This window comes from Harpia harpyja, chromosome 23 (assembly GCF_026419915.1).
Source record: "Harpia harpyja isolate bHarHar1 chromosome 23, bHarHar1 primary haplotype, whole genome shotgun sequence".
NCBI classification, from domain to species: Eukaryota; Metazoa; Chordata; class Aves; order Accipitriformes; family Accipitridae; genus Harpia; species Harpia harpyja.
Window position 1 is genome coordinate 1694414 of NC_068962.1, and position 27971 is coordinate 1722384.

General features: G+C 54.3%; 3 protein-coding genes and 4 long non-coding RNA genes across 8 annotated transcripts; 5 read left to right on the forward strand and 2 right to left on the reverse strand.

The window, feature by feature from the left end:
* The first annotated feature begins 2928 nt into the window (after positions 1–2928).
* Positions 2929–4492, forward strand: LOC128135554 (uncharacterized). Of its 2 annotated transcripts, none has more exons than XR_008233120.1 (3): positions 2929–2973; positions 3140–3217; positions 3905–4492. It is a non-coding gene; the product is annotated as an uncharacterized LOC128135554 (long non-coding RNA). The 2 variants fall into 2 exon arrangements; XR_008233119.1 differs by having other exon boundaries at positions 4252–4492.
* An 854-nt stretch (positions 4493–5346) lies between these two features.
* LOC128135614 (uncharacterized) lies at positions 5347–6917 on the forward strand. The gene is made up of 4 exons (XR_008233168.1): positions 5347–5377; positions 5578–5671; positions 6337–6411; positions 6811–6917. It is a non-coding gene; the product is annotated as an uncharacterized LOC128135614 (long non-coding RNA).
* Positions 6918–10660: 3743 nt separating this feature from the next.
* LOC128135539 (uncharacterized) lies at positions 10661–12095 on the reverse strand. The gene is made up of 2 exons (XR_008233108.1): positions 11916–12095; positions 10661–10979 (listed from the first exon to the last, which is right to left on the reverse strand). It is a non-coding gene; the product is annotated as an uncharacterized LOC128135539 (long non-coding RNA).
* A 678-nt stretch (positions 12096–12773) lies between these two features.
* Positions 12774–13933, forward strand: LOC128135731 (transmembrane protein 140-like; the record flags this gene model as incomplete). The annotated part of the gene is made up of 1 exon (XM_052774801.1): positions 12774–13933. A coding segment is annotated over one exon (810 nt), but the record flags the coding sequence as incomplete, so codon positions are not given.
* Positions 13934–14646: 713 nt separating this feature from the next.
* Positions 14647–16168, reverse strand: LOC128135678 (cell cycle regulator of non-homologous end joining-like). The gene is made up of 3 exons (XM_052774746.1): positions 16035–16168; positions 15896–15959; positions 14647–15655 (listed from the first exon to the last, which is right to left on the reverse strand). The coding sequence occupies exons 1-3, from the start codon at positions 16166–16168 to the stop codon at positions 15428–15430; spliced, it is 426 nt and encodes a 141-aa protein (XP_052630706.1). The 3' UTR covers positions 14647–15427.
* Positions 16169–16363: 195 nt separating this feature from the next.
* LOC128135732 (ankyrin repeat domain-containing protein 7-like) lies at positions 16364–19078 on the forward strand. The gene is made up of 6 exons (XM_052774802.1): positions 16364–16698; positions 17469–17583; positions 17829–18002; positions 18091–18197; positions 18654–18791; positions 18952–19078. Exons 1-6 carry the CDS (start codon positions 16487–16489, stop codon positions 19076–19078), a joined length of 873 nt encoding a protein of 290 aa, XP_052630762.1. The 5' UTR covers positions 16364–16486.
* A 6668-nt stretch (positions 19079–25746) lies between these two features.
* On the forward strand, positions 25747–27219 carry LOC128135603 (uncharacterized). The gene is made up of 3 exons (XR_008233154.1): positions 25747–25973; positions 26639–26713; positions 27113–27219. It is a non-coding gene; the product is annotated as an uncharacterized LOC128135603 (long non-coding RNA).
* Positions 27220–27971: the final 752 nt, after the last annotated feature.

Sequence of the window (27971 nt, forward strand, 5' to 3'; positions counted from 1 at the left end):
CTGCAGTGAAGCACATGGGGAAAAGCAGAGTGAAATAAGCACTCACAGCAGCATCTCGCTTCTTGCCTCCTTTGTAGGTGTCTTCCCAGCAGCAGGAGCACAGCAGCAAGATGATGACTCCCCTTTTGATTCTGAGGTAGATTCATAGAGTCGTTTAGGTTGGAAAAGACCCTTAAAAGTCCAACCGTAAACCCAACACTGCCAAGCCCACCCCTAAACCGTGTACCCCAGCGCCACATCTACACCTCTGCTAAATACCCCCAGGGTTGGTGACAGGTAGATTCATAGAATCATAGAGTCAGTGTCAAATGGTTGCCCATAGGGCCTACACTCTAGACGCTTAGCTGCTTCTGCCTAGGTCCTCTCTGCCTTGGGCAGGTGTACATCGGCCCCTTTGAAAGCCCTGCTCAACAGAGATGCCTAACACGCCGGTGGTGTTTGCCCTTTCCGTTCTTTCCATCATCTGATGCCACGTTACGGGTGTTGGCTGAAGCGGGAGCTTTGTGCGTGGAAAGAAGTTGAGAAGGAGTCTGTGCCAGTTCTCACGCACGTCTTTTCAATTACGCAGTCGGATTGTGAAGCTCCAACTAAAGCGTCGGCCGACGAGCTGCCTCCTGCTGCAGATGGAAAGGGAGCGTGCGCGCAGCCCGTTGCAGAGGAGAGTGGCAACGGTAATTTCCTGACGCACTAAATGGTTACCTTTGTAAGCTTCTCTGCAGTGAAGCACGTGGGGAAAAGCAGAGTGAAATAAGCACTCACAGCAGCGTCTCGCTTCTTGCCTCCTTTGTAGGTGTCTTCCCAGCAGCAGGAGCACACGAGCAAGATGATGACTCCCCTTTTGATTCTGAGGTAGATTCATAGAGTCGTTTAGGTTGGAAAAGACCCTTAGGATCATCGAGTCCAACCGTAAACCCAACACTGCCAAACCCACCCCTAAACCGTGTCCCTGAACGCCACATCTACACCTCTGCTAAATACCCCCAGGGATGGTGACAGGTAGATTCATAGAATCATAGAGTCAATGTCAAATGGTTGCCCATAGGGCCTACACTCTAGGCGCTTAGCTGCTTCTGCCTAGGTCCTCTCTGCCTTGGGCAGGTGTACATCGGCCCCTTTTGAAATCCGTGCTCAACAGAGATGCCTAACACGCCGGTGGTGTTTGCCCTTTCCGTTCTTTCCATCATCTGATACCACGTTACGCGTGTTGCCTGAAGCGGGAGCTTTGTGCGTGGAAACGGGTTGAGGAGGAGTCTGTGCCAGTTCTCACGCACGTCTTTTCAATTACGCAGTCGGATTGTGAAGCTCCAATGAATGTGACGGCCGGCGTGTGGATTCCACCTGCACACAAACTTGGAGCATGGGCGCAGCCCGTTGCAGAGGAGAGCGGCAACGGTAATTTCCTGACGCACTAAATGGTTACCTTTGTAAGCTTCTCTGCAGTGAAGCAGATGGGGAAAAGCAGAGTGAAATAAGCACTCACAGCAGCGTCTCGCTTCTTGCCTCCTTTGTAGGTGTCTTCCCAGCAGCAGGAGCACAGCAGCAAGATGATGACTCCCCTTTTGATTCTGAGGTAGATTCATAGAGTCGTTTAGGTTGGAAAAGACCCTTAAAAGTCCAACCGTAAACCCAACACTGCCAAGCCCACCCCTAAACCGTGTCCCCGAACGCCACATCTACACCTCTTCTAAATACCCCCAGGGATGGTGACAGGTAGATTCATAGAATCATAGAGTCAGTGTCAAATGGTTGCCCATAGGGCCTACACTCTAGATGCTTAGCTGCTTCTGCCTAGGACCTCTCTGCCTTGGGCAGGGGTACGTCAGCCCCTTTTGAAAGCCCTGCTCAACAGAGATGCCTAACACGCCGGTGGTGTTTGCCCTTTCCGTTCTTTCCATCATCTGATACCACGTTACGCGTGTTGCCTGAAGCGGGAGCTTTGTGCGTGGAAACGGGTTGAGGAGGAGTCTGTGCCAGTTCTCACGCACGTCTTTTCAATTACGCAGTCGGATTGTGAAGCTCCAACTAAAGCGTCGGCCGACGAGCTGCCTCCTGCTGCAGATGGAAAGGGAGCGTGCGCGCAGCCCGTTGCAGAGGAGAGCGGCAACGGTAATTTCCTGACGCACTAAATGGTTACCTTTGTAAGCTTCTCTGCAGTGAAGCAGATGGGGAAAAGCAGAGTGAAATAAGCACTCACAGCAGCGTCTCGCTTCTTGCCTCCTTTGTAGGTGTCTTCCCAGCAGCAGGAGCACAGCAGCAAGATGATGACTCCCCTTTTGATTCTGAGGTAGATTCATAGAATCATAGAGTCGTTTAGGTTGGAAAAGACCCTTAAAAGTCCAACCGTAAACCCAACACTGCCAAGCCCACCCCTAAACCGTGTCCCCGAATGCCACATCTACACCTCTGCTAAATACCCCCAGGGTTGGTGACAGGTAGATTCACAGAACCATAGAGTCAGTGTCAAATGGTTGCCCATAGGGCCTACACTCTAGACGCTTAGCTGCTTCTGCCTAGGTCCTCTCTGCCTTGGGCAGGGGTACGTCGGCCCCTTTTGAAAGCCCTGCTCAACAGAGATGCCTAACACGCCGGTGGTGTTTGCCCTTTCCGTTCTTTCCATCATCTGATACCACGTTATGCGTGTTGCCTGAAGCTGGAGCTTTGTGCGTGGAAACGGGTTGAGGAGGAGTCTGTGCCAGTTCTCACGCATGTCTTTTCAATTACGCAGTCGGATTGCGAAGCTCCAGCGAAAGCGTCGGCCGTCGTGCAGCTTCCACCTGTATGCAGACGTGAAGCATGGGTGCAGCCCGTTGCAGAGGAGAGCGGCAACGGTAATTTCCTGACGCACTAAATGGTTACCTTTGTAAGCTTTTCTGCGGTGAAGCAGATGGGGAGAAGCAGAGTGAAATAAGCACTCACAGCAGCGTCTCGCTTCTTGCCTCCTTTGTAGGTGTCTTCCCAGCAGCAGGAGCACAGGTAAGAGGGAGGTTTTGACTCTTCTGAGAGCAAGTTACTTTGTTTTCCAGAGGTAATGCCGAAGTCACGCTCCCGTATCCCCGGTGCTGCAATGCAGTGCGATGCTGCAGTCTTGCTGGGGATTCCTTTCCCCACGATCTGTCTGTCCGTGTTCTCACTTGCTCAGGTTTCTGCACCGGAGAGAGAAGAGCTTCAGCTAAAGAAGGATGCTTCATGTCAAACCGACCTTCAAGGCGACAGACAGGTGACTCTAGTAGAGGCTGATGCAGATATCCATAAATAGAACCAGTCAGTGTACAGAGATCTGTTCTTGCTACTGTGTTCATTTTGGAACGCTGCTGAGAGGAGGTGACTGAATCCGGACCTGAGGTGTATTTCGCACCTCATTTTGTTCCCTTTGTGAAGCCGAAGGGCTGCATAAAGAGGGAAAACAGTGGGTTGGACGAAAGCACGTGCGCAGACTCTCATCCTCTATTCCAAGGAGAAGAATATTTAGCCTTTTCTGTGTATTAGGAAAGAGAAAGCCTCACGAAGAGCTGGCGATCCTGTAGATATGCTCAGCTGAGACAGTTGCCTGCTGGTGGCGGCCAAAATCTCTTATGTTTGAATTCACTGAGTCACAGAAGCATAGAATGGTTTGAGTTGGAAGAGTCCTTTAAAGATCATCTAGTGCAACCCCCCCTGCCATGGGCAGGGACACCTTCCACTAGATCAGGTTGCTCAAAGCCCCATCCAGCCTGAACACTTCCAGAGATGGGGCAGCCACAATTTCTCTGGGCAACCTGGTCCAGTGTCCCACCACCCTCATTGCAAAAAATGTCTTCCTTATGCCCACTCTAAATCTACCCTCTTTCAGTTTAAAACAGTTGCCCCTTGTCCTGTCACTTCAGGCCTTAGTAAAAAGTCTCTCTCTCTCTTTCTATTTTGAAAGGCCGCAGTAAGGTCTCCCCAGAGCTCGCTTTTCCCCAGGCTGAACAACCCCAACTCTCTCAGCCTTTCTTCACGGGAGAGGTGTTCCAGCCCTCTGATCATTGTTGTGGCCCTCCTCTGGACCTGCTTGAGCAGGTCCATGTCCTCCTTGTGCTGGGGACCCCAGAGCTGGATGCATTACTCCAGGTGGGGTCTCATGAGAGCAGAGTAGACGGGCAGAATCACCTCCCTCGACCTGCTGGCCACCCTGAAGGCCGAGCTAATGATATCATCCCATGAGTAAAAGCATCTCTCGTGTTGTCATCTTCTCACTGATTTCTCCATGCTCATGGAACACCATTTCTTTAGACATGGGTCAAGCAGCCGTGGCAGGAGCTCGCCAACCCTCTCAAAAGGAGCTCCCTCACAGAAGCTTCACCTGAAGCTGTGAAGTGCTACAGCGTGTACCTGCAGGAACAGAAACTGCAGTTGCAGAAGAAACTGTACCGTTCCAAAGCTAAGGTATGGAGAAAGCCTGTCTCTTGTCTCTTGGCAGGGGCCCAGGCCTTTTTTGTAGCAAACCAGAGCGGGGACCTGATCCTTTCTTGGGGGTTTTGTGTAACCCAGGGTGGTTCAGTGTGCGGTTCGCTGTGATGAGCGGGATGGGAGGGAACAGCACTGCTGCCTTGGGTGCCTGCCTGTTTGCACCACTTGAAGTAAGAGCGGAGGGCTGCACTGAGGTGGTCTTAGTACGCTAGACACCTTTGCAACAGGAGCAGACCGAGTGACATGTAATTGACTCGCCTTGTTTTATAAGCCTGGCGCCTACAATTAGTAAGGCCACTAACCGTGAAGTCACTTTGTCCTTGATTGGAGAAGGGGGGGGGTATTCCTTTCAAACAGCTGCTTCTCAAGGTTCACGGATCACGTGTATTTGCTGCTTCTCTTTGGCTCGGCAAAGCGGAGTGTGTGCTGACAGAGAAAGAGTAGGCATGCTGGAGTGTTGTGCTCACGCTTTTTTGCAGTTCCTCATCACGTCATCATTGTTATGGAGCTGCAAAGTCACTTTAGGAGCAGGAGGAGCTGCTAACCGTGTTGGAGTAGCCAACAAGCGGCTACAAAGAGTGTTTGGAGTCCTTGAGAGAGGAGGAGGAGCGTTGTGGCAGCGTTTAGGAAACGCTTTAGGAAATCATTTTAGACGTAGGAGAGGGGCCAGTGTAAAAGATGAAGTAACATGGGTTTTGAGAGTCGACATGAGAGTCAGAGCAGTCCACTCCTTTTTATCAAACCTAAGTTGACTACCGGCGATTCTTCTTGTGGTTTGACAGCTGCAGGAATTAAAAGAACAGCATATCTGGACTGAGTGTTATGCCGAGTACCTGAAGGATGCCATCAGGAGGAACGAGAGGGAACTAACTTCCAGGAACCTGCAGGACCTTCTGACCACATCTTCTGGAACTGCAGCTATCCCAGAGCTGGAAGACCACATACGACGGTAAGGAAGTAACAGAGTGGAGCAAGGCTTCGCTTTCTGCGATTGTGCGAAAACAACAGGACTGTCTTCTTGCATCCCAGCAAGATAATAATACACGATTTTCAAAGACGCTTTTGTTTTAGATGAGGTTCTTTCACATTCTTCTTTGGGGATTTGTGCTCTTGTGGCCTCCTGTGATAAGGCCTGTCCTTCTTTTCCAGGCTCCAAGGTGAAAAGGCCAGGCTGGAAACCACAGTCCAGCAACAAGCAAAGACCATCGAAGCCCTTTGGAAAAAACTGCAAGCCTGTGCCTTAGTAAGCTACTCACAGCCTTCCCTTTTCGTGAGCTACAGAGCCTAGTTCTGTATCTGTGTGGGAAATTTTAAGATGAGGTTTTCCTGGAGAGCCTAGGAGAGATCAGTTTCTCTGTTCTACTGACTACAGGCTGCTCTGAAAGTCCTGCTGGCCCATTCCCCCAGCTTTCTGGCTTTGAGAGTTGTTCCGTGAGACTATAGCAAGTCCTTCTTAATGCCATCGTTGTTAAGGACTTGACAGCAATGCACTGGCTTAAGTATTTTCTGCTTTAGACCAGTCGTGAGCTTGAGACCTCAGGCAGCACTTCAGACAGTCCTGCGGTAGAGGGGTTTGGTGCCTTCGGTTGCGGACACTCCTTGGGCTCTGGTGGTGGTGAGCACGTAGTCCTGGAGGCCTGACTGGCATCATCAGACTGGGACAGGAATTCTTCCGTGGCCTGTACTCTGGGCACCTTCCCATGTTAGTGGCCATGGATTCCTTGGCCAGAAGGTGTAGGTCTGTAATGCAACGAGAAGACCTCCAAAGATGAAAGGCTGCAACTAATAAGGGAATGACACCTCCATAGGCCATATTTTGTATGCTTGGTTGGCGCTGCCGTGAGGTATGACCTTCAGCCAGGGAAGTCCTAGTGTGACTTCTTTTTTCTTCTTTTAATGCTGCTGTAGTCTCATAATGGCCTGGAGGACTCGGTAACCGGCTTTCGGACAACACGGACTGCAAAGGAACACCGACGTCGGCAGGTATATGAACAGCTTCTGGGAACGACTGGTTTTAGTCTTTGAATTTCTCGTGGGCAGGTAATTTATGAAAAGGTCAGGTGGGCTGCGGGGAATCCCCCAGGTTTTTGGGCAGGACACCCTCAGGGGAAAAGTCTATACGTTTCCTCATTCCCCTGGTGCTACTGTGTTTTGCATCTGCTCGGTAGACAACATGCGGGCACTTGCGTTCATCAGCACGATTCCTTTGATGGGTAGGCTGTGTGCTGTGGACAGGAGGGACAGCTGTGGGTGAGAGCTGTGAGAGGAGACTGGACTTGGGAGATACATGTTTTCTCCTTTGTGGAGAAGGCTGGCTGCACATTCTGCGTGTGGATCCTGTTCCTGTGCTCTGTGTGTGATGCATCTTTTCTATTTTGAAAGCGTGGCAGTGAAAGCAAGGAAGTAAAGAAGCTGGGCAAGACGCAATGCCGATCGGAAGCGCTTCCGGATGAAGCGTGGAAAAGAAACGCCGCGCTGGAGGAAGAACAGACCAGGCATGGCTTTTTAGTGCTTTAAAGAAATACACACTGAGGAGAAGTCAAGCTTTACTGAACCCTAGTGTAAAAGCATGTGCATAACCGTTTGCGAGCAAATTCAAGCCTCGCATTCGATCTTGCCAGGTGCTTCTGTGCATGAGCCTATGGTTTTAAAAAGCTGCAAAAGGCCTTGCAAATGCAGGCTGCCTGCACTTCTCCTGGGTGGGAAGGAAGTCTTGTCCTCTTCTGTTCAGAGAAATTTGGGGCCCTCCAAGTGTTGGGTGGTGCTGGGGAGCTGGCTGCTCTCAGTAATTCCTGGCTTGTCAAGCACATTACAGATGAAGCAAGCCATCCGGGGCTGTGCTGCTTAGGTAAGAGTGTGTGCAAAAGGCCGACTGCTGCTTTGCTTCACGCTTTCCTTACTAATTTGCTGTGCAGGTTGAAGATGCTTCTGCAGATGTCTTCGACAACCCTGACTGCGTCTGCAGCGCGAAGGAGAAAGTCCCAGCTCAGTTTCTGGCGAGAGATGAAGTAAGTTGTTCCGAATTGACTAACTAAATTGGTAAACTAAGAAGAAAGCTGAGCTCTGGTTTGGTTGGTGGATTTGAGGCGATTATTCTTTTCTGCTAGAACCCGTGTGATTCTTTTCCTATACTTTTTTTCCGCGCTGCTAATTATCTCTTGGCTGTATTTTGCAAGTGATTGACTGCTCTTGATGCTCCTGCTCCTGTTGTGGCAGTAGATGATGATGATGTTGATGAACACAGATGTAGTTGTCGTGATGGGTAAAAACCACGAGCCAGGAGTCCCAGCAATGGCCTCACTGACCAGCATGCAGTGCCGGGGGCCCTGAGCAAGAACAGCGGAGCTGGTCACCACACACTGAGATTTTAATACATTTCAATACTCTGTCTGCAGGTGACGAATGCAGTCTCGATGGCCCCCCACCTTACGGATTTCCAGTCACAGCTGAACCTCCAACGCGGTTAACGATGAGAAGATGCACAAAGAGCGGAGGAAGTGCCAGTGCCAGAAAAGAGTGCTCCCAGGGGAGATGCGTGAAGCCTGGAAACCTTTGCCTTCCACCCTGTGCACCCACCCCACCCCCTCCCCGCCCACCCCTAATTACAAGTGTTCTGTCGCAGTTTGGTATTTAATAAACTCTGCCACCTCGTACGGGTCTTAGTTTTGCTGCACAGCCGGAGCTCTTCGGACCTAGCGCGTCCGGACGAGGAGAGTCCTGTTCCTGAAGGCTCGCTCAGGCTCCCTTCCCACGCAGGCAGTCAGCACACCTCTCCCTGCCCTCGCTCGGAACGACCCCCAGTCCTGCAGACATCTCCGACGGGGAGCACGCGTCCGTGTCCTTTCCCTCTGCGGAGGCTTGAACCGTGGCGGTGCTCAGACCAGGGACCAGCGCTGAGCGACTGCTCATCATCGGTCGCCAGACTCCTTTCTAGAGCAACCCTCCCGCCGGTCTGGGCAGAAGGGGGTGGGCGAGCTCCCGGTAGCCACGGACGCTTTGCAGATCCCACCGGGACCTGGCGGATTTGCAGCCTGCCGAGGGGAAAGGCGGGAAGCAGCGGGCACGAGCCGCAGCAGGGAGAAACCCACCTCGACCCGAGGAAAAACCTTTCCTCCTGCGAGGGCGGCCAGGGACCGCTGTCAGGGAGCAGCGCGGGCACGCTGCTCCCTCAGGGACGGGGAGCCGAAGGGGGTCCCCGCAGCCAGCGGGGCAGACCCAGCCTCGGCCCGCACGAGCGAGGGGAGCGGGGCCGTCCCCGGGGAAGGCAGCCGAGAGCCCGCAGGGACGAACGAGCGCCTGGGGAGGCGGCGGCGCCGAGGGCGAACCGAGAAGCCGGGCCAGGCCGGGCCGGGGCTCAGGCCCGGTGGCGGCCAGCGGGGTCGGAGACAGCCCGGTGGTGGCCAAGCAGGGCCACGGGGAGGCGGCCGGCGGGCTGGGGTCCGTGGCCGGGAGAGACCGAGCTGGAGACGGGGACGCCATGACGGAGCTCGGGCAGGGCCTGCAGGCCTCCGCCTCCGCCTCGGGGGGCCTCCCGCGCCGGAGGCCCCCGGGGTGAGGCCGGAGGCTCCAGCTCAGCCCACCGGTGGCTTTTTTGTGCCACAGAGAGGTTGTAGGGTCTCTGTGCTTGGAGACGCTCCCGCCTGGACGTGGCCCTGGCTGACCCTGCTTTGAGCAGGGCGGGGGGGGGGGAGACGAGACGAGGCCCCTTCCCGCCGCGACGACGCTCGTGCTTTCGGCGCTCTGGGGATGTCGCGCTGCGGGCCCCGTTTGCTTCGGCCAGACCTCCCGCCTGCTTCAGTGAGCTTTTTGCCAGAGTCTGACCGCGTACAAAAGACGACGGCAGACTGTACCCAGCATCTCCGGGCACAAAGACGGCAACGACCTTCTCAGACGCCCAGCCATGGCGTGAGGTGTGATGCCACCAGCGAAGAACGGCCGTCGAGTTAGCCGACGTCGACTTAGTTGACTTCCAGCCCCCAGTTTGAGAGCTGGAACTAGGAAAGAACCATCACACTCCCAGTCTGGCTGGGCAGCAGTGGGAGCTGCCAGCTAGGGAGGTCCACCTGGCCCAGTCCCCACCTCTTCAAACACAAGGAGACGGCTAGCTAGGCATTACAGCCTTGACAAACCACTCTTCATAAATACGCCAAAGCACGCTGGGCAAAGACAAACTGAAATAACGTTCCACCTCCTCTCCGGCCAATCGGCCGTCAACATGCTAACACATGTCCGGGCTCTAAAGCCAAAACGGCTCTCGGAAAATACCAAAGGTATCTTCAGACGGCAAATTGGACCCGTTCTCCACATAATCGAGAGTGAGAGCTCTGCCGAGGAACAACAGTACCGCAGACTCCCAAGAAAGGCCAAGAACGTAAGCAGCGGTGAGCTCGACGGCAATGGGCAAGCAGATGAGAGCTGGCTGCTTAGCCGTCCACTCAAAGACTATGCAACACCCGAGCACAGCACCTCCCCTGATGTTGGGGGGGTGCAGGGGGACAGACAGCTCCAGTGACAGAGAGCACTGTACATGACCAGACTGGTTCTGGCCCCCCCTCCTCCTATCCACCATCAGGTAGCTGCCAGGCATTTACGGAGCTTCTGAACTCCGACACAAGCCTTTCAAAAAGTCTGACTAGGGATCTCTCCTCTAGTTGGTAGCAGGCATCTATCCCAAGGCAACACCATACATCCAAACGCACGCAATTATTTTTGTTCCTGGATGTCTTGCACCGCTTCCCCCCCGTGTGTGGGTGTCAGTGCTGGAAGCACCTGGTGAAAGCCCAAGGGTCTTTTCGCCGTGCAGGAGACTTTCCTAGCACATCCCTGCCCCAGCCACCCTCCCCATGTTTTGCAGCAACAACTGAACAGAGCACAGGAATCAAGTGCAAGGGAGTATTTTCTTTTTATGGGGGAAAAAAACAAACGAACAAACACACACACAAACAAAAAAAATAAAAGCACAACAACAAATGCTATACTGAAAGAATACTCTGCTTTTGCACTGGCCTTTCCAGTTTGAGTCATCTTACCACCGTGCACTGTGCTGCCTCATGCATGCCTCCCCCAACCTCACCTTCTTCTGCAGAACCCCTGACGTGATCCCAGCAGCCTTCTAGCCACATGCTACTCAAGACTCCCTAACAGAGCGGGTCCAGCTGCCACTATGGATCAGTGAAGACTTAGTTTTCAGTGCTGCCACTGATCCGGTCCCATACCAGCATTCTACTGCACAGTGGTTTGGCAAACGTATTTAACTTTTCTCAAGAGGCAAAAGCTACAATGAGAAGAGGGACTGTGGTTTGCCTTCTCTCCCATGCAGTTTGTTCCTGTGGAGTTAACGCTGGTTTTGTCAAGTCTTTTGCTCTTTCCCTTCGGCACCGTCCAGGTTAAGACTTCCGAGCCAGTAAGGTTGTTAATTTAATCTTCCCATCCATAGAGGCGGTGAGGCAGGTCCCGCAGTCCATGGCCGTGCTCCAATCCACTGTGACAACGGGAGCTCTGTGTCCTCCCAGGGAAAGGCAGCTCTCCAGAACCTTTTCCTCACCGTTCAACTGAAAGAAGGAAAGCATAAGGTTTTAAGGAGGCAAGGTTCTGCAGTGGGGGCAGCGCACCCACAGGAGAAGCCAAAGCCTGCTACAGACTCCGTATCCCCATCAGCATACATAATTAAGCGGAAAAATCAGAGACATGTCGAGATGTACGTAGCACGCATGAGGAAGCAAATTTCCAGTCTCACAACAGAAGCACGCAGTCTCAAGCAGCTCAGCGTCTGCTACCAGCTGAGCTGCAGTAATTGAACAGGGCAGGCTAAAAGCACACGCTGATGAAGAGCACGTAAGCCTAACCTATAGCTCATGTTAGTGCGGGTGCTCCGAATGCCCCAGATGCAAAGTAAAAATTCCATCCAATCTGCCTTGCAATGGCTTATACTGATGCGTATTGACTCAAGAGGAGGCAGGCAAGGGGCAAGCGATCAGTAACCGCTTGTTACTGCGGCACAGAAATTGGGGTGCTTGGAACCATTCAGCCTTACCCTTCATTCCATTTCAGTACACAGCAAGAGGAGGGAATCAGGCTGGGACTAACATAGCACGAGCAAGCACACAAGGCAGATTAAAGACGAGCATCAGGCAACAATCGCGCATTTTGCGTTGAACTGGCATGCATCAATATATTAAAAAAGAATAATTTAAAACTTTGTCCTAGGCACTTGGGTACTAAGGAAAACTGCTGCAGCTAAGCTTTAAGAACACGGAGCACACGTACTCTAGCTACATACAGAGAGTCAAACGCTTACAGAGGGTTCAAACACTTGCTAAGCACCACACGCTGCTAAAACGCACGCTGTATGAAACTGAGCAGCAACTTGCACAGAGCACGGATGGGTAGGTGCTGCTCGAGAACTTCAGCAGCTGCTGTTGCAGCCTTGTAACAACAAGAGCTTGTATGGATGTGTAAGAGTACTCCCCGTCACTTCTCAGACTTACCTTAAAAAGGACTCCCCCAGTAGAAGAACACGTCAACATATAGTTGCCCTCAGAGTCAAAAGCAAAAAGCCTCCCTCGTGGGAACTGGACTTGCTTGTAGCCACTGTACCCGGACAGAACAAAAGGACCCGTAGCTTCGCTGGGAAGATCGTACTCAGGCACCTTCAAGCCACTTTTGTGAATATTTGTCGTGGTTTAACCCCAGCCAGCAACTAAACACCACGCAGCCGCTCACTCACTCCCCCCCACCCAGTGGGATGGGGGAGAAAATCGGGAAAAGAAGCAAAACCCGTGGGTTGAGATACGAACGGTTTAATAGAACAGAAAAGAAGAAACTAATAATGATAACACTCATAAAATGACAACAGCAACAACGAAAGGATTGGAATGTACAAATGATGCGCAGTGCAATTGCTCACCACCCGCCAACCAACACCCAGCTAGTCCCCGAGCGGCAGTTCCCCGCGCCCCCTTCCCAGTTCCTATACTAGATGGGACGTCCCGTGGTACGGAATACACCCTTGGCCAGTTTGGGTCAGCTGCCCTGGCTGTGTCCTGTGCCGACTTCTTGTGCCCCTCCAGCTTTCTCGCTGGCTGGGCAGGAGAAGCTGAAAAATCCTTGACTTTAGACTGAACACTACTGAGCAACAACTGAAAACATCAGTGTTATCAACATTCTTCGCATACTGAACTCAAAACGGAGCACGGAGCACGGTACCAGCTACTAGGAAGACAGTTAACTCTATCCCAGCCGAAACCCGGACAGTCCAACATGAGGCCGTGGTGCAAAGGGCCCGTGTGGGGCTAAGGGAGCCATACTGTCCTCCCAGTGATGGTCCACACACAGGACATCATTAAAGCCACCTTTGCTGTGACCAAAAATGCACACCCCCCCACCCAGTAACACAGGCACAGCACAGTCAGAGACGCTCCTGCTCTACTTGCAAGGGGAGTCCCGAGACCTCAGGGCCACAGGCTCAGAGCACACCTTGGGAAGGGTGCCATGAGACGCAACCACCAGTGGGTTCCCCCCCTTCGTGTTTGGCAGCAGGCGTCCCCACAGCAGGCTGTACCACGGTATCAAGAGAGCACGCAGGCGCCAGGATGGGTCTGCTGCTGCAGCAGCGGTGCACCGGGCACCTGCTGTGTGCACTGACCTTCCTTGAGGCTGCTGGAAACTTGGCCCTGATGCTCTACGCGCTGCTGTGGGAAGCCGGGAACCTGGTCGACCGCCCTGACAAACGCATTGGCTTTTACAACTTCTGCCTGTGGAACGCGACAGCTGGGGAGCTGCAGTGCCTGGAGTACAAGCATCTGCAGGTGATGGGCATCAGCCTACCAGGAATGGTGCTAGCCAGGGTTTGTGTGTACGCCTGCCTGGTCTTCAGCATCTTCTACCCCGTTTTTGTTGCACACGTGCAGTGCAGAGAGGAGAGGGAGGGCTGGAAGGCGATCCTCATCATACTCATCATCAAGATGATAATCCTCTCTGGAGGCCTGGGTACGTTTCTTTTCCAAACCTCGCAGTGGATTCACCTCTCTGATTTCACTGGGGGCTTCCTGGCATTGCTTGGGACTCAGGCTCTGCTACTGCTCCAGATTCTCACTGCCACTATGTACCTCAGCTGGGCCAAGCAACACACACCCGGGTCAAAGCCCTTTTCCTGACGGGGCCCTGCCCGTCGGCATTTGAGGGCGAAGAAGATGCAAGCGCTATTGATAACATGCTTTAAAACAGTAATCCCGCTACAGCTTTAGTCACTGGTAGGAATTTGATCCTTAGTCCAAAGGCCCATCTCCAGCCTCTGGCAAACGGCTGCGTGCAGTGCTCCTGCAGCAAGCAGGCAGCAGACACCAACACCCGCAGCACGGCGTGGAAGCTTTCTGGGAACAGCAGCGTGCAACACGCCCCTCGGCCTGGGGCACAGCATCATAAGCGACAGCATTTCTGGCCCTGACCCAGAGGAGAGCGAAGGGGACGGATCAGAACCAGCACACAGCGGACACAACCCTCTGGCCATATCTAGCCTAAGTATAAGCAGGCAGAGAAGCAAGCAGGCTTCCTTTCTTGGCGTTGCCCAAAGAGACTCTGCTCCTTCTCCACCTCCCGAACTAACCAGGGACGCCTTCGAAGCAACTTGAGGAGCTGTGGCTTCACACTGCCACCACAGCAGTGGCAGCCCCAGAGGGGCACTGGAAATACTCTTCAGCAGGAGCACCTGTACTTCACCTGCTGGAATAACACCTGGAGTGACTCTGCTTTAGTTCATTCGGGTGAAGTGGCCCACATCCAACCCCAAGCAGCAGCAGAGCCCCTGCAGGGGCAGCCCAACAACTTGCTGAGCACTGAACACAGCTCTGAGGAGGAGGAGGGTTTCCACAAGGAAGCAGAGGATTTTGGTGCAGAGCCCCAGGTTTGTCCCCACTGACATTACGGGGCTGAGCCCAGCAGTCCAGCAGCCTTTGAGACTCCAGGAGAACGGGTTCTGCGCGAGGGCAGGTCACCGCAAAGCTAGCCCACACCAACGCACGCCCCGTGCAAGCGTGTGCTCGGGGAGCAGCGCAAGGGCTGCCGAAGGCTGGGGTGCAGTGCCCCAGCTGGGCCATCGCAGCCAGCGCACTGGATGGGGTCTCTCCGCCTTAGCGGCGGTGCACAGCACCGCTCCGTGCCACGTCTGTAACCTCGCACAAAGCAGCGCCTGCTTCCCCCCCCCATCCCCTTAACCTCGCACAAAGCAGCGCCTGCTTTCCCCCCATCCCCTTCGGGACACCAGGGGCCGTTTTCTCCCCTGCTGCCCTCGTGGTGGGGGTGTGGCTGGTGACGCTGCTGTGACTGATTCTGCGTTTCATGAAAGGCTCTCGCACCTGCCCTGGCTTCGTGTGGTTTGTTCATCCCCGCTTCAGACTGGCTCTTGCCACTGAGCCATCCTTATCCCTCCCTAGACCCCCGCGCACCCTGCCATGGGGTCAGCCCCCTCAGAACGGTCCCTGCCCCTGCCAGTCTGCTCCCACCCGTGTCCTCCCCAGCTACGGGAGGCCTGCCCGAGCCTGCGGGCAAATCCAGCGTCAGGCCCAACGGGGACAGCCTGCCAGGCCCCACGGCAGCTGTCACGGAGGGACCGCAAGGACAAGGGAGCCCCAAGGCTGGACCGCGACTATTCGGCTCCGCAGAGCCAGCAAAAGCCTGCCAGGGCCAGCAACTCCCTGCTCCCCTCGAGCCCCGACACCGACCCACCAAAGGGACGCTCACGGGAACCCACACCTCCTCTTTCATCTCTCCGTGCTCCGAGATGCCGAGCAAAACTGAACACAACCTAACCCGGAGCCAAAGCCCGCTGAAGCCAGCACACACCGGGAGAAGCCAGTGCCCCCTTCCTCTCCCCCATGGCTTTCGCGGGCCTCCTACCAGCTCCGCAGGCTACCAACACAGCAGCTCCACAGCCCGCTCCAGGTCCTCCTCCCACCGTCCTGGGTGTCCCCTTGGCTCCTGGGCAGCGGCGGAGCAGGCAACGTCAGCTGAAAAAGATCTCCCTGACGTATTTCAGAGCATCGTCCTCAGAGTCCTCCCAGCCTGGCCTCCCCGCGGCGCCACCGGCAGGGGACGGGAGAGCCGGGCTGCGGCCGCTGCCTCCCCCGCTGCTGGCCGTGCTTCCCGGAGCCTCCTTTGGCGTCGGCTGGAGCTCCTGCTCCTCCCGGCTCCCGGACCGGGCCTTCTCCTCACCTTCCTCGCGCTGCAGGTTCTAGCCAAAGGGAAAAACAACCAGAGCCGGCTGGGCGCGAATTGCACCCCGAGGGGCAGAAGGAGCAGCCCGCCCGCCCCCCCCACCGCGGGACACCCCCGGCCAGGCCCCAGGGAGCCGCCGCCGCCGCCGGCAGCGCTCCCTGCCCGCTCCCCCGAGCCCTCCCCGCTGCCAGGACCGTGTGCGTGTGTGTGTCCCCCGCCCCCGCCCCCGCCCCCGCCCCGGGGGGTCCGCGCTCACCTCCGCCAGGACCGCCAGGGCCACATCCACCAGCTCCGCCTCGGTCATGCAGTACACCGCCGCCCTGCCAACCGCACGGGGAAGACGCTCAGGGCGAACCGGGCCCGGCCTCGCCCGCCCCAGCGGCGCTACCTGGGACCCGCCGCCTGCCGCCGCCTGCCGCCGCCGCCGCTGCCCGCCCTTGGCGGGGGGGGTCCCCGCCGCGACCACCCGCTCGTCCCCCGCCGCCTCCAGCCAGGCCGGCAGCACCCGCCGCCTGCCGCCCGCCGCCATTGCCCGCGCCGGGCGGGGCGGGGCGGGGCGGGGCGGGGCCGCCCCGGGAGCCGCCCCCCTTGGGCCCGCCCCCCGTGGAATCCCCCCTTGGAACCGCCCCCTCCTCCCCGGCCGCCGCGCCCCCTGTGTGACGCCCCGTTGCTAGGCTGCCCCCTGCCGGCGCAGACGGCGTCCTGTGCGGAGCGGGAGCGACCGGAGCTGCCGAGCGGCGGCCGGCGCTCGGGGCTCGGCTCTTCTCGCCCCTGCTTCGCTCGGTTGGGCCTCGGGGAGACCGCCCGGGGCTCGGCAGAGCCCGCCGGGCGCCATCCCCGCGGCGGCATGCAGCGGCTCTTCTCGTGCTGCCTGGGGAGGGTGCGGCGGCCGCCGCCCTCCGACGGCGATGCCGGACCCTGCGCCGCCGAGCCCTCCGAGGTCCGGGAGAAGCCCCGGGGCGGGCTGCACGGCGCGGCCGCCGGAGGTGACCTGGCGCGGCTGCAGCGGCACTGGTGGAGGAAGAGATTCCGCATCAACAGGCGGGACGCGGAGAAGCAGTAAGGGGCGGGCGGCGCCCGGAGCAAAAGCCTCCGGCCGGCCACCCCGGCGGAGCCCAGCCCGGTGGCAAGCGCCCTGAGGAGCCGGGCCGGCTCCGCGGCGCCGGCCTTACCGGGGGCCTGCCCCGGCTGGGGCGGGAGGCGGCGACCCCCTGCCCGTCCCCCCTGCCCTCCCCCGCCGGCCCGGCCCCTGCAGTGAGTCTTCTGCGGAGCTCAGCAGCCCTTCGTCCAAGCAGAGACGGCTGCTTGCCTGTTGCCCGACGGAGCGGCTTGCTTGAGCGGGGGCATGGACTCGCAGAAAGACAGGGCACGGCCGTCCCGCCGCTGCTAGAAACCCCGTGCCCTCCGTCTCTGGGACACGCCTGGCGTGGGACTGCTCGGGGGTGGGGGGGGGAACCCAGGGCTTCCGCAGACTCCACACTCTCCGCAGCCTCCGGACTGCCAAGATGCGGTCTCCTTCGCTGGGCTGGGTGGCTGGGCAGTCCTGCTGGAGGCAGGGACCAGTGCCTGGGCACAGGAGTCCGTCCGTGCGGGCGCAGGTTCATTGACACGGCTGAGGAAATGCCTCCCGACTCCAGGGATGTGCTGGGGATTTTTCCTGGCCAGCCCCAGGCTTCGGGTGTGCCACTGCTGCCACCAGCTCCGGACCGCGGAAGCTTGCTTTCAGCTTGGTTTTTGCCAGTTGAGGCGTGTGGCCCCGCGCGGCGGGCACCGCAGCCTGAAACGGTGTCTTCAGCTGTCCGTGTTGACTGAATATGTTTCGTTTCTAGGACGCCTCTGCATCTGGCTTGTGCGAAAGGCCGGGCAGATGTCGTCCGATTCCTAGCAAGAGAGAAATGCCAGCTAAACCCTCGTGACCGCTTTAAGAAATCACCACTGATGAAGGTATGTGGAATATGTTATGCTGTTGCGCGTTGGGATTATCGATTATGCGCTGAACGATACGGACCTTGCGTGATTCTTTACGTAGGCCTGCGTAGAAACAGGTATGTTGCAGTCAGCGGGGAAGGGGCGTATGTTGCCTAATCTTTGAAGGCGCTTATACTTCCCACTGTTGGGAAGGTGCGGGAGTTCTGACAGTGAGAAATGTAGATGTTGGAAGTTATTCCTCCTTTGTGTCTTATTTCCAGGCAGTAGAGCACCAGCACAAAGACTGTGTGGCTATTCTGCTGGAGCATGGTGCCAACCCTAACCTCAGAGATGCTAGCGGCAACACTGCGCTTCACCTGGCTGCCATCACTGCTAGCAAACCCCTAGTCGAGCTGTTACTGGAGCACAAAGCCGATATTGAAGCTCAGAATAAGGTTAGCTTGGACTTTGGGTAAGGTTCCTCTTCCCAAAACTTGCTTGACTTTTCTGTGTTATTCTAAGGGAGATGATTTCCCCTTTCAGTTGGGATACACTCCGCTTACTGTTGCGATCACCAAGTGCTCTGAAGAGTTGGTGGAGTTCCTTCTTCAAAAAGGAGCTGACGTGCATGCTCGAGATAAGCATAAAAGGTGAAGGGTTTGTCAAAAGTGCGCGTGGGACGCCTTTAGCATTCTTCAAGTTGGACCGGGGGGAGGCATAGGAATGAGCTTTGAAAAAGAACCAGCAGCTGCCCAGAAGGAGCTCCTTCTGTGTGACTTGTGAAAGCAGACCCACACTCGGCTGCTTTCTTACCTCAGGGGACAGTTTCTGCCCTGAGGACTGCAAGAAAGTGTTGGCTGTGGTGCCGCACGCGCGCGCACACACACACATGCCCCGAGCCTGCTCTGGGCAGGTGGTTGGCCTGGAGACCTCCTGAGGTCCTGCCAACCTGAATTCTCCAACGCTTCCACGTATTTGGCTGTGCTTTCACTCTGCCTGTAGGAGAAGGGAAATGAATTCTTTGGGGAGCAAAGAGGGACTGAAGTAATGGCAATGCAATGTCCGCAGAAGCTGATGTATTTCCTTTCTTCTCTTGGATGCTTTAGGACCACCCTTATGGTTGCTGCTCTTGCTGGGGATATGAATATAATACAAATTCTCCTGCAGTATGGTGCTGATCTTTCTCAGGAAGACCTGTGTGGCTGCACAGTTCTACATTATGCCAGACTGTCTCAGCATGCTGTGTAAGTGTTTTACATCCTCGTTAGAGCGGCCGCGTTCTCAGAATGTGCGTGCTGATGTACGGCCCTTTTTGGTAACATCGCTGGGGTTTAGTGAGGCATTGAGACCTTTGTTGAAGCTGGGCTCCGTGATGTCTTCTGATGCATCTCTTTCCGTGTCAAGACTGGATTTGGAAGTTGAGGAAAACTTCCCCCCACAGTTCCCTCTGAGAATTCACCTGTGTGCTGCCAAGCTCCACTCCACTCAACTGACTAGCAACTACTTGCCTTTTGTTTCAGAGGGGATCTAACTGATATCCCCTGAGGTAAACTCTTCAGCGGTTTTCCTTCTCTCGTGGGTAGCTTTGCACCACTGGCCGTTCCTTCACTAAGGTGGCTATGTGTGCTTAACAGCTAGGCTGAAGGAAAGAGCCCACTTTCCTAGTGACGGTAGCCTAGTGATGGGTGAATGAACGGCATTCTTCCTACGAGCATGCCTTCTCTAGCCAAAAACAGCTGCCCGTGACCTCTTGTCACTGGGTCTTGACTTCATTTCTTCTCCCCCTGCCCCTTCTGTCAGCCTGGATCGATGGGAAGCAGGAGAGAAGGGTGCCTGGGTAAACTGTGGAGTAAAAACCCCTTTAGGAGTAAAGCACGTCTGAGGATTGCTCTAGCAAAACAAGATGCTCGTTCCTTCCCTCCCGGCTTCTGGCACAGCATCCCTGTTGTGCTAATGCACCACTTTGCATAGCAGCCTTGGTCTGGAGCACGTTTCTAGTATTTTCTTTTCTTGTTTGGGGGGTTTTTTTTGGTTTTAGTTCTGCTTATGCAGCAAACCTGAAAGTGGTCTCTCTCCAGAGCCCCACCTGACCCTCAGCCAAGGTTGTTAGAAGATAACACCTCTACAATGTATTAGCGCCTGCAGTGCTTGCCATGCAACCACAATCTTTGTTGGCCTCTTGATATCCCAACTAGGAGCTCTCTAAACTCTCCGGTCCTCTGGCTGACCATGGGAATTTCTTAAGCCCTTCAAAGTCAGGACTGGGTTTGAGGAGACGTTACCCCAGCTTCACGGGAAGAGTAGCTGCAGCATTAGTGTAGCATCCCACTGAGGTAGAAGCCTTGTAGTGAGATGTCAGTCTGCCAAGGGTTGTCTTAATCTCAATGGCCCTCAAAATGGAGAGGGGGTTTGTCGGATGAGACTGTAACCAGTGGGGCTGAGATACTCCATAGACAAGAATAAGCACCTGCAGCACGAACATGCCTGTAGTGAGTATTTCAGCCTCCAGTAGTCGTGCAGCAAGGTGTCGCTGGGTGTGGGTGTTACCCTTTACCAGCTGGCTATGAATATGGCTCGGATGGCTCATGAATGGCTGTTGCTCTTCCAGTAGAGAGTGTATGCAAGCGGGGGGGTATTTTTAACAAATGCATTTCCTTCCTTTCTGTATATAGTATTCAGAAGCAACTGGAGCAAAACACCGGCTGTGAAATGAGGGGAGAATGTTCTGCAGGAGGCACAGAAGGCCCAGCAGTGCTTGACAGCTCTTGCTCTGGGAAGACTGCTGACTCTCCCTTGGGCACCCCTACACTGACCGGAGCAGGTAGGATCCTTCACCGTGGAGGAGGTGATGAAGACAAATCACTGGCCTGTAGAAGAATGATAACCTCTTGATTGGATGCAGGGCTTGAGGGATGGGGAAAGGCAGAGTGAAATAAGCACTCACAGCAGAGTCTCACATCTTACCTCCTTTGTAGGTGTCTTGCCAGCAGCAGGAGGACAAGAAGAGGAAGATTACGACTCCTCTTTTGATTCTGAGGTACATTCATAGAATCATAGAGTCAGTGTCAAATGGTTGCCCATAGGGCCTACACTCTAGGCGCTTAGCTGCTTCTGCCTAGGTCCTCTCTGCCTTGGGCAGGTGTACATCGGCCCCTTTTGAAAGCCCTGCTCAACAGAGATGCCTAACACGCCGGTGGTGTTTGCCCTTTCCGTTCTTTCCATCATCTGATACCACGTTACGGGTGTTGGCTGAAGTGGGAGCTTTGTGCGTGGAAACGGGTTGAGGAGGAGTCTGTGCCAGTTCTCACGCACGTCTTTTCAATTACGCAGTCGGATTGTGAAGCTCCAAGAAAAGCGTCGGCCGACGAGCTGCCTCCTGCTGCAGATGGAAAGGGAGCGTGCGCGCAGCCCGTTGCAGAGGAGAGCGGCAACGGTAATTTCCTGACGCACTAAATGGTTACCTTTGTAAGCTTCTCTGCAGTGAAGCACATGGGGAAAAGCAGAGTGAAATAAGCACTCACAGCAGCGTCTCGCTTCTTGCCTCCTTTGTAGGTGTCTTCCCAGCAGCAGGAGCACAGCAGCTAGATGATGACTCCCCTTTTGATTCTGAGGTAGATTCATAGAATCATAGAGTCGTTTAGGTGGGAAAAGACCCTTAAAAGTCCAACCGTAAACCCAACACTGCCAAGCCCACCCCTAAACCGTGTCCCCGAACGCCACATCTACACCTCTGCTAAATACCCCCAGGGATGGTGACAGGTAGATTCATAGAATCATAGAGTCAGTGTCAAATGGTGGCCCATAGGGCCTACACTCTAGGCGCTTAGCTGCTTCTGCCTAGGTCCTCTCTGCCTTGGGCAGGGGTAAGTCGGCCCCTTTTGAAAGCCCTGCTCAACAGAGATGCCTAACACGCCGGTGGTGTTTGCCCTTTCCGTTCTTTCCATCATCTGATACCACGTTACGGGTGTTGGCTGAAGCAGGAGCTTTGTGCGTGGAAACGGGTTGAGGAGGAGTCTGTGCCAGTTCTCACGCACGTCTTTTCAATTACACAGTCGGATTGTGAAGCTCCAATGAATGTGACGGCCGGCGTGTGGATTCCACCTGCACACAAACTTGGAGCATGGGTGCAGCCCGTTGCAGAGGAGAGCGGCAACGGTAATTTCCTGACGCACTAAATGGTTACCTTTGTAAGCTTCTCTGCAGTGAAGCACATGGGGAAAAGCAGAGTGAAATAAGCACTCACAGCAGCGTCTCGCTTCTTGCCTCCTTTGTAGGTGTCTTCCCAGCAGCAGGAGCACAGCAGCTAGATGATGACTCCCCTTTTGATTCTGAGGTAGATTCATAGAGTCGTTTAGGTTGGAAAAGACCCTTAAAAGTCCAACCGTAAACCCAACACTGCCAAGCCCAGCCCTAAACCGTGTACCCCAGCGCCACATCTACACCTCTGCTAAATACCCCCAGGGATGGTGACAGGTAGATTCACAGAATCATAGAGTCAGTGTCAAATGGTTGCCCATAGGGCCTACACTCTAGACGCTTAGCTGCTTCTGCCTAGGTCCTCTCTGCCTTGGGCAGGTGTACATCGGCCCCTTTTGAAAGCCCTGCTCAACAGAGATGCCTAACACGCCGGTGGTGTTTGCCCTTTCCGTTCTTTCCATCATCTGATACCACGTTACGGGTGTTGGCTGAAGTGGGAGCTTTGTGCGTGGAAACGGGTTGAGGAGGAGTCTGTGCCAGTTCTCACGCACGTCTTTTCAATTACGCAGTCGGATTGTGAAGCTCCAACAAAAGCGTCGGCCGACGAGCTGCCTCCTGCTGCAGATGGAAAGGGAGCGTGCGCGCAGCCCGTTGCAGAGGAGAGCGGCAACGGTAATTTCCTGACGCACTAAATGGTTACCTTTGTAAGCTTCTCTGCAGTGAAGCACATGGGGAAAAGCAGAGTGAAATAAGCACTCACAGCAGCATCTCGCTTCTTGCCTCCTTTGTAGGTGTCTTCCCAGCAGCAGGAGCACAGCAGCTAGATGATGACTCCCCTTTTGATTCTGAGGTAGATTCATAGAGTCGTTTAGGTTGGAAAAGACCCTTAAAAGTCCAACCGTAAACCCAACACTGCCAAGCCCAGCCCTAAACCGTGTACCCCAGCGCCACATCTACACCTCTGCTAAATACCCCCAGGGATGGTGACAGGTAGATTCACAGAATCATAGAGTCAGTGTCAAATGGTTGCCCATAGGGCCTACACTCTAGACGCTTAGCTGCTTCTGCCTAGGTCCTCTCTGCCTTGGGCAGGTGTACATCGGCCCCTTTTGAAAGCCCTGCTCAACAGAGATGCCTAACACGCCGGTGGTGTTTGCCCTTTCCGTTCTTTCCATCATCTGATACCACGTTACGGGTGTTGGCTGAAGCGGGAGCTTTGTGCGTGGAAACGGGTTGAGGAGGAGTCTGTGCCAGTTCTCACGCACGTCTTTTCAATTACGCAGTCGGATTGCGAAGCTCCAGCGAAAGCGTCGGCCGTCGTGCAGCTTCCACCTGTATGCAGACGTGAAGCATGGGTGCAGCGTGTTGCAGAGGAGAGCGGCAACGGTAATTTCCTGACGCACTAAATGGTTACCTTTGTAAGCTTCTCTGCGGTGAAGCAGATGGGGAGAAGCAGAGTGAAATAAGCACTCACAGCAGCGTCTCGCTTCTTGCCTCCTTTGTAGGTGTCTTCCCAGCAGCAGGAGCACAGGTAAGAGGGAGGTTTTGACTCTTCTGAGAGCAAGTTACTTTGTTTTCCAGAGGTAATGCCGAAGTCACGCTCCCGTATCCCCGGTGCTGCAATGCAGTGCGATGCTGCAGTCTTGCTGGGGATTCCTTTCCCCACGGTCTGTCTGTCCGTGTTCTCACTTGCTCAGGTTTCTGCACCGGAGAGAGAAGAGCTTCAGCTAAAGAAGGATGCTTCATGTCAAACCGACCTTCAAGGCGACAGACAGGTGACTCTAGTAGAGGCTGATGCAGATATCCATAAATAGAACCAGTCAGTGTACAGAGATCTGTTCTTGCTACTGTGTTCATTTTGGAACGCTGCTGAGAGGAGGTGACTGAATCCGGACCTGAGGTGTATTTCGCACCTCATTTTGTTCCCTTTGTGAAGCCGAAGGGCTGCATAAAGAGGGAAAACAGTGGGTTGGACGAAAGCACGTGCGCAGACTCTCATCCTCTATTCCAAGGAGAAGAATATTTAGCCTTTTCTGTGTATTAGGAAAGAGAAAGCCTCACGAAGAGCTGGCGATCCTGTAGATATGCTCAGCTGAGACAGTTGCCTGCTGGTGGCGGCCAAAATCTCTTATGTTTGAATTCACTGAGTCACAGAAGCATAGAATGGTTTGAGTTGGAAGAGTCCTTTAAAGATCATCTAGTGCAACCCCCCCTGCCATGGGCAGGGACACCTTCCACTAGATCAGCTTGCTCAAAGCCCCATCCAGCCTGAACACTTCCAGAGATGGGGCAGCCACAATTTCTCTGGGCAACCTGGTCCAGTGTCCCACCACCCTCATTGCAAAAAATGTCTTCCTTATGCCCACTCTAAATCTACCCTCTTTCAGTTTAAAACAGTTGCCCCTTGTCCTGTCACTTCAGGCCTTAGTAAAAAGTCTCTCTCTCTCTTTCTATTTTGAAAGGCCGCAGTAAGGTCTCCCCAGAGCTCGCTTTTCCCCAGGCTGAACAACCCCAACTCTCTCAGCCTTTCTTCACGGGAGAGGTGTTCCAGCCCTCTGATCATTGTTGTGGCCCTCCTCTGGACCTGCTTGAGCAGGTCCATGTCCTCCTTGTGCTGGGGACCCCAGAGCTGGATGCATTACTCCAGGTGGGGTCTCATGAGAGCAGAGTAGACGGGCAGAATCACCTCCCTCGACCTGCTGGCCACCCTGAAGGCCGAGCTAATGATATCATCCCATGAGTAAAAGCATCTCTCGTGTTGTCATCTTCTCACTGATTTCTCCATGCTCATGGAACACCATTTCTTTAGACATGGGTCAAGCAGCCGTGGCAGGAGCTCGCCAACCCTCTCAAAAGGAGCTCCCTCACAGAAGCTTCACCTGAAGCTGTGAAGTGCTACAGCGTGTACCTGCAGGAACAGAAACTGCAGTTGCAGAAGAAACTGTACCGTTCCAAAGCTAAGGTATGGAGAAAGCCTGTCTCTTGTCTCTTGGCAGGGGCCCAGGCCTTTTTTGTAGCAAACCAGAGCGGGGACCTGATCCTTTCTTGGGGGTTTTGTGTAACCCAGGGTGGTTCAGTGTGCGGTTCGCTGTGATGAGCGGGATGGGAGGGAACAGCACTGCTGCCTTGGGTGCCTGCCTGTTTGCACCACTTGAAGTAAGAGCGGAGGGCTGCACTGAGGTGGTCTTAGTACGCTAGACACCTTTGCAACAGGAGCAGACCGAGTGACATGTAATTGACTCGCCTTGTTTTATAAGCCTGGCGCCTACAATTAGTAAGGCCACTAACCGTGAAGTCACTTTGTCCTTGATTGGAGAAGGGGGGGGGTATTCCTTTCAAACAGCTGCTTCTCAAGGTTCACGGATCACGTGTATTTGCTGCTTCTCTTTGGCTCGGCAAAGCGGAGTGTGTGCTGACAGAGAAAGAGTAGGCATGCTGGAGTGTTGTGCTCACGCTTTTTTGCAGTTCCTCATCACGTCATCATTGTTATGGAGCTGCAAAGTCACTTTAGGAGCAGGAGGAGCTGCTAACCGTGTTGGAGTAGCCAACAAGCGGCTACAAAGAGTGTTTGGAGTCCTTGAGAGAGGAGGAGGAGCGTTGTGGCAGCGTTTAGGAAACGCTTTAGGAAATCATTTTAGACGTAGGAGAGGGGCCAGTGTAAAAGATGAAGTAACGTGGGTTTTGAGAGTCGACATGAGAGTCAGAGCAGTCCACTCCTTTTTATCAAACCTAAGTTGACTACCGGCGATTCTTCTTGTGGTTTGACAGCTGCAGGAATTAAAAGAACGGCATACCCGGACTGAGCGTTATGCCGAGTACCTGAAGGATGCCATCAGGAGGAACGAGAGGGAACTAACTTCCAGGAACCTGCAGGACCTTCTGACCACTTCTTCTGGAACTGCAGCTATCCCAGAGCTGGAAGACCACATACGATGGTAAGGAAGTAACAGAGTGGAGCAAGGCTTCGCTTTCTGCGATTGTGCGAAAACAACAGGACTGTCTTCTTGCATCCCAGCAAGATAATAATACACGATTTTCAAAGACGCTTTTGTTTTAGATGAGGTTCTTTCACATTCTTCTTTGGGGATTTGTGCTCTTGTGGCCTCCTGTGATAAGGCCTGTCCTTCTTTTCCAGGCTCCAAGGTGAAAAGGCCAGGCTGGAAACCACAGTCCAGCAACAAGCAAAGACCATCGAAGCCCTTTGGAAAAAACTGCAAGCCTGTGCCTTAGTAAGCTACTCACAGCCTTCCCTTTTCGTGAGCTACAGAGCCTAGTTCTGTATCTGTGTGGGAAATTTTAAGATGAGGTTTTCCTGGAGAGCCTAGGAGAGATCAGTTTCTCTGTTCTACTGACTACAGGCTGCTCTGAAAGTCCTGCTGGCCCATTCCCCCAGCTTTCTGGCTTTGAGAGTTGTTCCGTGAGACTATAGCAAGTCCTTCTTAATGCCATCTTTGTTAAGGACTTGACAGCAATGCACTGGCTTAAGTATTTTCTGCTTTAGACCAGTCGTGAGCTTGAGACCTCAGGCAGCACTTCAGACAGTCCTGCGGTAGAGGGGTTTGGTGCCTTCGGTTGCGGACACTCCTTGGGCTCTGGTGGTGGTGAGCACGTAGTCCTGGAGGCCTGACTGGCATCATCAGACTGGGACAGGAATTCTTCCGTGGCCTGTACTCTGGGCACCTTCCCATGTTAGTGGCCATGGATTCCTTGGCCAGAAGGTGTAGGTCTGTAATGCAACGAGAAGACCTCCAAAGATGAAAGGCTGCAACTAATAAGGGAATGACACCTCCATAGGCCATATTTTGTATGCTTGGTTGGCGCTGCCGTGAGGTATGACCTTCAGCCAGGGAAGTCCTAGTGTGACTTCTTTTTTCTTCTTTTAATGCTGCTGTAGTCTCATAATGGCCTGGAGGACTCGGTAACCGGCTTTCGGACAACACGGACTGCAAAGGAACACCGACGTCGGCAGGTATATGAACAGCTTCTGGGAACGACTGGTTTTAGTCTTTGAATTTCTCGTGGGCAGGTAATTTATGAAAAGGTCAGGTGGGCTGCGGGGAATCCCCCAGGTTTTTGGGCAGGACACCCTCAGGGGAAAAGTCTATACGTTTCCTCATTCCCCTGGTGCTACTGTGTTTTGCATCTGCTCGGTAGACAACATGCGGGCACTTGCGTTCATCAGCACGATTCCTTTGATGGGTAGGCTGTGTGCTGTGGACAGGAGGGACAGCTGTGGGTGAGAGCTGTGAGAGGAGACTGGACTTGGGAGATACATGTTTTCTCCTTTGTGGAGAAGGCTGGCTGCACATTCTGCGTGTGGATCCTGTTCCTGTGCTCTGTGTGTGATGCATCTTTTCTATTTTGAAAGCGTGGCAGTGAAAGCAAGGAAGTAAAGAAGCTGGGCAAGACGCAATGCCGATCGGAAGCGCTTCCGGATGAAGCGTGGAAAAGAAACGCCGCGCTGGAGGAAGAACAGACCAGGCATGGCTTTTTAGTGCTTTAAAGAAATACACACTGAGGAGAAGTCAAGCTTTACTGAACCCTAGTGTAAAAGCATGTGCATAACCGTTTGCGAGCAAATTCAAGCCTCGCATTCGATCTTGCCAGGTGCTTCTGTGCATGAGCCTATGGTTTTAAAAAGCTGCAAAAGGCCTTGCAAATGCAGGCTGCCTGCACTTCTCCTGGGTGGGAAGGAAGTCTTGTCCTCTTCTGTTCAGAGAAATTTGGGGCCCTCCAAGTGTTGGGTGGTGCTGGGGAGCTGGCTGCTCTCAGTAATTCCTGGCTTGTCAAGCACATTACAGATGAAGCAAGCCATCCGGGGCTGTGCTGCTTAGGTAAGAGTGTGTGCAAAAGGCCGACTGCTGCTTTGCTTCACGCTTTCCTTACTAATTTGCTGTGCAGGTTGAAGATGCTTCTGCAGATGTCTTCGACAACCCTGACTGCGTCTGCAGCGCGAAGGAGAAAGTCCCAGCTCAGTTTCTGGCGAGAGATGAAGTAAGTTGTTCCGAATTGACTAACTAAATTGGTAAACTAAGAAGAAAGCTGAGCTCTGGTTTGGTTGGTGGATTTGAGGCGATTATTCTTTTCTGCTAGAACCCGTGTGATTCTTTTCCTATACTTTTTTTCCGCGCTGCTAATTATCTCTTGGCTGTATTTTGCAAGTGATTGACTGCTCTTGATGCTCCTGCTCCTGTTGTGGCAGTAGATGATGATGATGTTGATGAACA